Source organism: Montipora foliosa, chromosome 8, assembly GCF_036669935.1.
Source record: "Montipora foliosa isolate CH-2021 chromosome 8, ASM3666993v2, whole genome shotgun sequence".
Classification (NCBI taxonomy): Eukaryota; Metazoa; Cnidaria; class Anthozoa; order Scleractinia; family Acroporidae; genus Montipora; species Montipora foliosa.
This window is the reverse complement of record NC_090876.1, coordinates 28,970,522-28,980,521: the sequence shown is the minus strand read 5'-3', so window position 1 is coordinate 28,980,521 and position 10,000 is coordinate 28,970,522. Positions and strand designations below refer to the sequence as shown.

Sequence of the window (10,000 nt, the reverse complement as noted above, 5' to 3'; positions counted from 1 at the left end):
GTAATGGCAAATTTAATGTTGGGATAACCCTGCGATGGACTTACATCCCATCCAGGGCGGAGTAGAGATACTCTTACCGGTAGTTGGTTTGTGCTTAGGAAACCAGGATAAGCTCAGAGTGGCCTGTTGGCCCACTTGGCTTGTATGCAGACTCTACCTTTTACCTTAATCTCTGAGCAGTTATTTTAACCTTTGTCATATTGCAACAGTGCAGAGCTCTAATAAAAAAAACAATATTAACACTGCCATTTCACCCATATCATGTACACTCAAGAAACAAATTTCAAAGGGGTAGGCAGAGGACTAGATAATTATAGACTGTATACAATGCAAGCTCCTGAGTATACCCCATTGAAATTTGTTTCTTGTGTTTCTCTAGCCAGGAGAAGAACTTTTCTATGTCTAAAGCAATCAGTGGTGAGATTTCAATATTGCTGAAACTCTCATGACTGCGGTTTGCCCGTACTTGGAAATGTTAATTAATGTTCCTCTAACACACATTTGGAGGTGCCATGCACCTCTCATAAGGTTTAACAGGATTGGCCAAGAAAACAATGAAATAAACAACAGAAACAATGGCCTATTCCTGAAAACAACAGAGGTGGATGAGTCCGGGAGCAAATAAAATTAGAGGTTCCGAAGAGGTGGGTGACTACTGCACATTTGTACATTGTGTGGGTGAGGAATTTGCAATTTGCAACTTGTTGTTGCATGTTGCTGGTTGATAACAATCACTGCTGTGACCAAAGAAACAATCTAGTTTGGAAACAGTAATGGTAGGAAAACCTTTCTACCTACTACCCCAGACCCCATCCAGTTATCTGTAAACCGCTTTGAAGAATATAAAAGGTTTCAAACAAGTAGTATAAAGTTCACCAACACAAGTAGACATAAACAGTACAAATTCTTTCAACATGCCTTTATTATGCCAACATTGATTGAAGACAAGGTTGGGAATGCTTGATTAATACAAACGTTTTCAATGTGATACTTTATATATGATCCATTATATAGTTATCACTGCCTAGATCAAAGAATACTACTTTGGAATATGTAATTTTTATTTATCTTCTCTGAGTAACTAATACTCTGTTACTAAAATATACACAGCAGCTTTCATAAATGTTCTATTGACCACTTTCAGTGCTAAGATGGTTCATCAAGATGGCAATTTATCTACAGTAAACAATTGTTCTCTTGTGCACTACTTAAACAAGAATTGAAATAAGGCCCCCACTTATAGAAAAACTAACACAGTAAGGAATGTAATTGTTTAGACAATAAAACAGGAACCATTTTCCCTGGCCAGGTACTGAGAAAAAACATCATAGTTCAGTGTTTCAGCCAGAATATTATACTTAAGGGCCAAAGTGGCCCCTGAAGACTTGTTTCAGGGGCAAATTTCTTAGGAAAGGGCCCAAAACATAATATTTGGACCTAAAAAATTAGTCGCCAGAGGTCTGGCATGAAGGACCTGGGCCAAGAACAATACAAAGGCATACAAGACAAAGTCAATGACCAAGGGTTTGTAATGCATTATAGGGAGACACAGCAAAGCAAAAGGGTGGATTGACTTCTTTTCTTATGTTAAGTGTTAAGAAGCAAAGATCTTTCAATATGGCTTACTAGAAGAACATAAGGTGTCCTCAATTATGGCAACTAAACTAGAATTTTTGGTCGCCAAGAAACAAATGTTAGTCGCATTGTACATTGTGAGTTCATTGGTGACCATATCGGTTGCAATTTTGAGCCTTGGGATGGTTATTAGAATACTATTCCTGGGTTAAGCTTGCATGCAGCCTTGTAAAAGTAAAGGGCTAAATTGGCCCTTTCTCCATTTCTCTGGGGGCCTTCTCTAAATGCAATGCAGGCACTGGCAGTAAGTTTTATACTAATAATATTTCTGCAAGAAGTCATGTGCATTGTATCAAATAATATGTATTTAATACCTATAGGCTGGCTCTAAAATTACTTTAACACCATCCAGACAGTAAATACAATCATTTGACAACATAAATACCATATGGCCGCACGGTAAAATCTAAAAATATTCACAAGAATATTTTCAACCTAAACTCGGCAGAAAATAAAAATATTCAATTCAGCCTCGGCCACCAAAACAATGTTATTAATAGAAAAAATAGTGCATTTGAAAAGATTTGAAGTAAGCCTAAACCTAATACAGGCAGAAGGCCTATATTTAAGGAATACGTGTCCAAGAAAATAGAAGCGATTTTCCGTATGTTAGAACAGTGCTCTGTAACGAGCAAAAGCTCCTTTTTAGATTTGAAATTCGAACTTCTTTGTTTCCGTGCGCGGAAAAACTAATTGCACATGAATACAGAACAACAAAAACAGCACATAAGACCACATGTGATGAGCTGCATCTCGCTAGCTGTCGGCAGATCTAAGTTTACATGCTCGTTAAGTATATTTTCCCGCGCTTATTTCTACTTCTATGGTATAGGTTACATCTTTTAAATTAAAATATAACGGAAAAGATTCACCTTTCGAATCGTTAATGGCAGTCTGATTCAACATCGCTTGAACTGAACTGCAATTCAACCTTTCTTTTTCGTGTAAACACTCGCTAAGTCCGCCATATTTATTTACAATGTACTTAAACCAATCAGCGTGTTCGTATGAATGGGCTAATCAACAAAGGTGTTAGTTCAGCGTTGGCCAGGGTCTTCTCCAGACGAGCCGCCATTTTGAAAATCGCAGAGGAGAAGGCCCTGGGGACGAGGTTGATTTTATGGTACTTTGATTTTTCAACAAAGTAGCATGATTTATCTTGGCCGCCATGTTGGAGGGCATACTCTTGCCCTCCAACATGGCGGCCAAAACTACTTTTTGCTTGTATCTTGTTAAATGTTTGATAGTTGAGTTCAGATGTGCCATAAACGTTACCAAATCATCTTTTCAACATTTTCCTTGAAGTTCAAGTGCAAAATTTGTGTCAGAAAGCGGTAATTCATAATTTTAAAAAAAAATCAAGTTTGGGTCACGTGACCAGCTACGGACTTTCTCATTTTAAGCAAATGGTGCGGGTTTGAAAAACCAAATCACTATTATTTTGTTTAAGAGATGACCCACTAATAGTGTTTCGAAGGCAAAATCATGAAACTTTCATTTTCTTAAAAACGATGTCACATGACCTCTTAGTGCAAGTGGCCTATTGTGTTGCCTATAAGTAACACCACATACAGATTTCTTATTGTTAGGCAAATGAAGTTCAATCCAAAGGGCTTGATAACAAGAATTGGAGACTCGTTCAAGGACGTGGTATTTACAATTCTGATCAATGAACAGGCCAACACCACCGGCAGATAAAGGTGTCGGGACTGATTCAAAGCAGTAACCTGGTAAATCTGGGACAAAATTAAAACTACATTCACGATCGCATATACGAGTTTCTGTTACACCAATAACGGTAAAACGGAAATTCAATTCACTTAAAACGTGTTGTTGAAATTCTTCGAAATTTTTCTTTAAGCTACGTATATTTGTATGCAAAAAGGAAATTTTTGATTGCAACTGTTTGCTGTCAATGAACTGCGCAAAGCTGTGTGGAGAATAATATTTTGAGCGAATCCTATTGGAAGTAAAATTTATATCAGGATCAATATCTCTATCAAGAGAGTTTAGCTGGAATACACTAAGGTCGTAGAGACTACTGAAAGAATCTAGCGATTTTCTAGAAGGTCGATAATCATCAATTAAACTATTAAACTGTGGGTGAGCAGAAGTCAGGTCTTTGCAGCTATAATAAGGTAGTTGCGCGAGTAGGGCCTTAATTTCGATCGCGGACTGTTTTTTTGCTTTACGAGAAGACATTTTTATCGTGTACAATAGACATTTTAGTAAAGTCTAACCTTCAGTAGCCAGTTTACGTTTAAGTTCGTCAAGGTCCGCCATGCTCTTGAGCTTGGTTATGCGCGATGTGGAGTCTTTTCGCAAACAAATATCGGAACCCTTTGACCAGCAATATTGATAGTGGAATTCTTCTTTAACCTTTTTAGCCTGGAATAGGACTGCTTGCCTTCTTGGTGAAAGATGATCGTAAATTCTAACCGAAGACAATGAAGACCCTTCTGGTAAACCAACCGCAACTGGGGTTACATTGCTAATTTCTTTCCGATGAGACATTAGAGATTCCTTTACCAGCCGTCTCACGAATCTGCAGACTATAGGCTTTGGATTTCCGGCGTTGTTTCTTTGCGGGACACGATGGGCAGTGTCAATATCTTCGATTGAAATATTCTCTCCCATTTCTTTAAACAATTTTACACAAAGCTTACTTGTTGTTGAAGCCGCTTCGTTCGAACACACCTCAGGTACACCGACTATTTTAACATTATATTGGAAGCTATATTCTTGGAATTCATCAATGGCGTTAGCAATGGCGTCCACCCTGATCTTGACCTCAGTGAGTTGTGAACTGAGTCGTTGCAACTCTTTGCTGGCAGTGGTTTTGAAGCGAATAAGGTCATCATATTCCTTGCTAAGGAACTCAAGACTGTGAGATACTTCTTGAGTAGAAGGTGCGGCACTACTGTTTTGTTGTTGAATTAAATCTTTTAGTCTTGAAATCTCCTCCGATAATGCAGAAACTTTAGATTTAAGATCGTTATTTTCTTTCGTTAGGTTGACAATAGACTCAGGCATAATGTGACACACGAAACAAGAGACCGAAACAAATAGATAAAAGTGGACGAAACAATTAAACATCAAAAATTTACGAAAGGTGGAAGATATTACGCAGAGCACTCAAACACACGTCCGTCCATCTTGGCCACATCACGTACTTATGTCAAGCTTACTGAGACATTCCAGTACACGCATTTTAAATCCTGTCACCCACCCGGAGTCAAAAAAGGCTTCGTGAAAGGTGAAGGCCTGAGACTACTAAGAACTAACTCTTCACAGGAGACTTTCGTAGAAAACATAAGAATGTTCAAACTACGCCTTCGAGCGAGGGGCTACCCAAACAACCTTATAGATAAAACACTCTCGGAAGTCAAATTCTCTGACAGAAAGAAAGCTCTCCAAGAAAACACAAGAGTGCGCAAAGAAATATTGCCCTTTGTAACGCAATACAACCCATCTGTGCCTAACCTACATGTAAAACACATTCTAATGCAGAAATGGCATCTTATAGAATTGCAACCTAAACTTAAAGAAATGTTCAGGGAACCTCCGATCATTTCTTATAAAAGAGGCAGTTCATTGAGAGATATACTGGTTAAAGCCAAACTGTAGTTAATCTCTTTAACGCCACATGTAGAGAAGCAATTACATTCATGCGACACGTTTGCGGGATCTGTGAATGGCCTGTCACTATTTAATTACTTGAAACCAGGTGCAAATCAGGCCAGCTTCACATTAGAAAAAATTGATTAATGTCTTATTTAAAAATTGTTACAATTTTACTTGTTTCTATTAAGTCATATAATGAACATAACTGTGACCACAGGAAGATGAAGGAAAAGTCAAGTTAGAATACAAATTTTGTGATGTATAGAAGACGTAAGGCCCAGTTCAGACGCTGTACTTCACCTGAGCTGAATCAAATGCGAATTTAGACCTGGCTGAATTGATTCAGATGCCGAACTTAATTCACAAAAGCATACCATGACTGACGAAAATTGCAAAGTTTTAATAACTTCTGCATTTGATTTGGCTCATGTGAAGTACGGCGTCTGCATCAAAGCCGCTCCACAGCCGTAATTCCTGGCTAAGCCAGGCAGGAAAATTGCTTAGCTGATCCGAATTAGACCGGTCGTTCTGAATTGATTCAGACGCCGTACTTCACATGAACTTAATTCAATGAATTTGATTCGGCTTGTGTGAAGTATCAGAAGCAGGCCTAAAAATTAATATTATTAATTTTGTGTCACCCTGACTTTCAAATTAATGATCATTTTGAAATTATTGATCATTCTCAGAATCAAGACCAAGTCGTCGATACTGGCTTTTGTAGAGTAACAGTAATGGGATACAAATACCAAGGCCGCCTGCACACACCCAGTTTATCCAGCGCACATCCGATGTAGGAAACATGAAAGTAACATCAAACAACAGAATCACAAAATTCCCTAATATAAGCCCAACACCAACTGATGTCCCCTCCCCAACAGGATATACACACTCCATAATCAACTCAAAGAAAAGAGCAAAAGTTCCATTAAATAATAGGCCAATTATAATAATAGATCCAAACAAAATTTCTTTGGAGAATGGCAAGATCCTTGAACAAGTCATGCTGAAAAGTAGCAGCATCATTACTGTGCCAATGAAGAGGGCGACTAAAATATGTTTGGTCCAATGCTTCACAGTGTCAGCTGACCTGAAAAGAGACAGTTAATTAGCAGATTCAGAATTCAATTTTGGTGCTATATTGATACGACACATTCCCAGAAGGCAGACAGGCACGAAAAGCCTAATTAGATCATAACAATTTTTGCGTACTATCAATGTCCTTTTTGGTCACAGGATAATGAGAGGATAAAAATGAGTCCTGCTTGTAAAACAGAAATGGAGAAATTCTCCATTAAATTTAATTTATTTTAATTTATTTTTAATAGAAAATACGCACAATCACGTATAGAAGATGTTCTTTTTTAATTTCTAAAGCTTTGGCTAAATTATGTCAGGCGTTTCAAACTCTTCGTTGCAATATTGTTGCGAAGGCACTTTCTTTAGTATCTTGTTCGCGTTTTCTGCTATAAAAGGACCTGCGAAGGAACTTAGATTATCATTTATGTCAGGTGAGAAATATGTGAAGAAAATATTTCTACTATTTTCAGGGTCTGAGAGTGCTAAACTGTCACCGAACTAAACGTTCGAATCGCGTGAACTATCGGTTCAGATGACCCCTGCAGAAGACTTTTTCGAGTTCAATTCCCCCTCCCGCGAGAATTTCCAGGGTCCCATCCGTCGGGGAGGTGTGGATTTTTTCTGGAACAACCCAATATCACTTTTTAACTTTATGCATTGCTTACTGGGAAATGCATTTTTTTGGAAACAGTGTTCCCTGCTAGCAGAGGTCTCTTTTCTTTTGGGTTCGCTGAGCTAACAAGTACAAAAAAGACGTCTCTGGCATGGGTTGAAACTCACTGTGTTGAGCAAGGGTGGCACTTAGCGACTGAATCCTCACATATGCGGAACAGTGGTCTCAAGTTACAGTCAGCGAATATATCATGGGGCATGCATTTTGCACAGTGCCACCAAATGTCGTGGACGGGGTTTGGGTAAAAGTGAGTTTTGACCCATGGCAGAGATCTCTTTTTCCATTCTCATCAGCCCATCGACTGCAAAAAGAAAAGAGATCACTGCCAGCAGGGATGAAATATTGGTGATAATAACATGGGTGACAAATTACTCCTTAATTTCGGCACAAAATTTCAGCATTAATTTAAAATATACCTGAAATTACCATGTTGCCATGGCCAAACCCTGGTGAAAAACCTCAGAGGATCTTTGAAAGTTCTTGAAAGATCATCAATTGCAATTAGGAGTTGTAAAGATCCTCAAAACGTCAGCGAGGTTCCTGTGAGGATCTTTCGAAGATCCTGGTGAGAATCATCAATAATCCTTTGAGGATCTTTTAGGGATTCTTCAAAAGCTTTAGGGGTACCTGTTGATGCCTCAATTACCGTAAATAATGTCTTGCGCAAATTTGATCGGAAGAAACCATTTATAATTAAAGGATGTGACTGTTAAAACTGAGCTACTAATTTAAAGGAGTAATGGTTCATTTATGACAATTGATACAGTAGAAAAATCAATGCTGTACTGTACTGTATATATTATCAATACAATCTAAAAAAAGAATCACTTTATTAAAATTTTATTAAATAACAATGGGTTAAGTGATAAGAACCGGAACGAGAAAAGTCACTAAAGAAAGTTGATACTCTTGTTTATACAAGGGCCACTACTTCATTGTCTTGACAAAAAATGCATCAAATACAAATAAACCAATGGTGTGTTCTATCAGAGATAGTTTACTTATTTACATACACTAACTTTTTTTTTCCCCCGTTAACTTTATTTAACTTCTTTTGCTATTTACAAAAGATATAAATGTCATAAACTAAACAGCCATCTCTACTAAAGGGTAAATGTAAATTAAAGAAAAGCTGAACTTAAACAATTGGCAATACACTAACTTGACATGAAGTTAAAGGGGCAGTGGCATGCGATGCCATGCGCAGTATATATAATTTTTCACACACAGATTTTAACAGACGTTATTATTAATTTTTTTTTTGGCTTTTTCTGTTTAAGTCTAGACGAAAGACGGCTTAAAGGCACTAAAATGCATATTTATCAATTATCGATGATTTGGAGTCCAAGAAATAAAATCAAACTCAAATACGATGCCATGTTTGTTTTCTGCGTGACAGCCGAATTCAGTGAAGTGTGCCCGGGAACACAGTCGGCGGTTTAAGCACTCACACATAAATATTTTTTTCTCTGCGATAAACCAGACATATTATCAAGATTAACATGCCATTTCAAAGCTGAAAGACGGTGCATTTATTTCCAAGAGACGACTTTGAAGTCGAAAGACGATATATAAGCAGTGAAAAAATTGAGCCGTGGGTAACTCACCGTTTGCAGTTTTATAATTCGTCCAACAAATAAACACAACCAGTGCATCCAGTTCCTCTCACCTAAATGCAGCTTTTTCTTCAAAATATTCAAATACACATTTCAGAGCGAAGATAGTAAACGTGTTATCAACAAATGATGATGTTGTGGTCTCTGACATTTAACCCATTGACTCCCAGGGGTTCCCCATTGACGAGTAAAATCGTCTGGCCGGTTTGACGTCAAAGGGTTAAGTCTTTAAAAGTTTCTCTTCATTGTAGATGCTGTATTGGTATTTTGACTGCTCTTCTTTTGCTTTCTTGAGGAGACTGAATCACTATTTCTCCGCTTCCAAGGTTGATGGCCGCCACAAGTCGACATAATTACAAAAAAGTTGGCATGCTGTCACGCATGCGCCACCGGTAACATTCATTCTCGTCACCAGAGCCTCGGGGAAACTCTCTTTGGGGAAACTCTCTTTAGGAAAACATGCGCCGTAGGGTTCTTATAGCCAAAAATTGGCTATTTGAACCTTACTGCGCCTGCTCACTCCTCACAGTAACATGAATGTACCAATTAGAGACACTTTTGATTGTTCTTCACGAAAACCAAAGAGAAGACTCTTTGTTTCAGGGTTCCCCAGAGCTCCTCTCTCCCTCAGTTCTGGAGTCGAGATTGCTTCACCATTAAGTTGCATGTCCAGTCTGAAAACATTTGTGTCCGACAGTCAGCTCATCTATCCCAGTTATAATTTGAAGTGAAGCGGGAGCAATGGATGATACATGTTTTGTCTCACTTCACAGCAATTACTAAAACTGAAACTTTCTCAGAGCAAACTTTACTTGATGACCCACAATGACTTCTTTCACTTTTCTGTATAACGTTTGTTCTTGAACCACTAGGGAACACCCTTAAACGTCGTTGAAGATCAGCCATCTTCGATTTGAGCCGCTCTGGTCAGCACCAAGAATTGCAAGTGTTTTATTTGAAAGCACCCATTTCGAATAACGCCTATCTACAATTATTTAAGTCTAACACCCATTTTAAACCGGTTAGCTTTTAATTTTGGTGATGTGTGTCAATAATTTATTTAAATACTATGAAAACGTACACTTACTCATCGGCTTGCTTCGATGGTCTTGTGTTTATCAATGATGTAACGATCGCTTATGGTCCTTGTTCAACTTTCTCGACTTTCACGTTCTTTAAAAATCTTGGAACTTAATGGCGTGCTTTTTCAAATTAAATTAACGAGAAATTTCTTAGTATAGAGTTAACTTGGTGTAACTGAATTGAAAGAGAAAATGTCCTTCTTGTCTATCCCGCGGTGAGATGGTGGTTATTTCAGGGAAGCTCCTCAAGTATCTGTTTCCACGTTTAGCGAAGTCAGCTCAGACCACTT

At 38.1% G+C, this 10,000-nt stretch overlaps 2 protein-coding genes across 3 annotated transcripts in view; both read right to left on the bottom strand.

Moving 5' to 3' along the window:
• Positions 1-681: 681 nt before the first annotated feature.
• LOC137967258 (uncharacterized) lies at positions 682-4,731 on the bottom strand. Its single transcript, XM_068813776.1, has one exon. It carries the CDS (start codon positions 4,729-4,731, stop codon positions 3,871-3,873), a length of 861 nt encoding a protein of 286 aa, XP_068669877.1. The 3' UTR covers positions 682-3,870.
• The window catches only part of LOC137967256 (solute carrier family 49 member 4-like), a 22,729-nt gene continuing 17,324 nt past the window's right edge, over positions 4,596-10,000 (bottom strand). Inside the window, exon 3 of one of the 2 annotated variants that reach the window (XM_068813775.1) lies at positions 4,596-6,349. In XM_068813775.1, coding sequence (XP_068669876.1) covers positions 5,932-6,349 — 418 coding nt within the window. In that variant the 3' untranslated portion in view covers positions 4,596-5,931. The remainder of the gene's footprint in view (positions 6,350-10,000) is intronic. The other variant, XM_068813774.1, reaches the window with a different exon arrangement.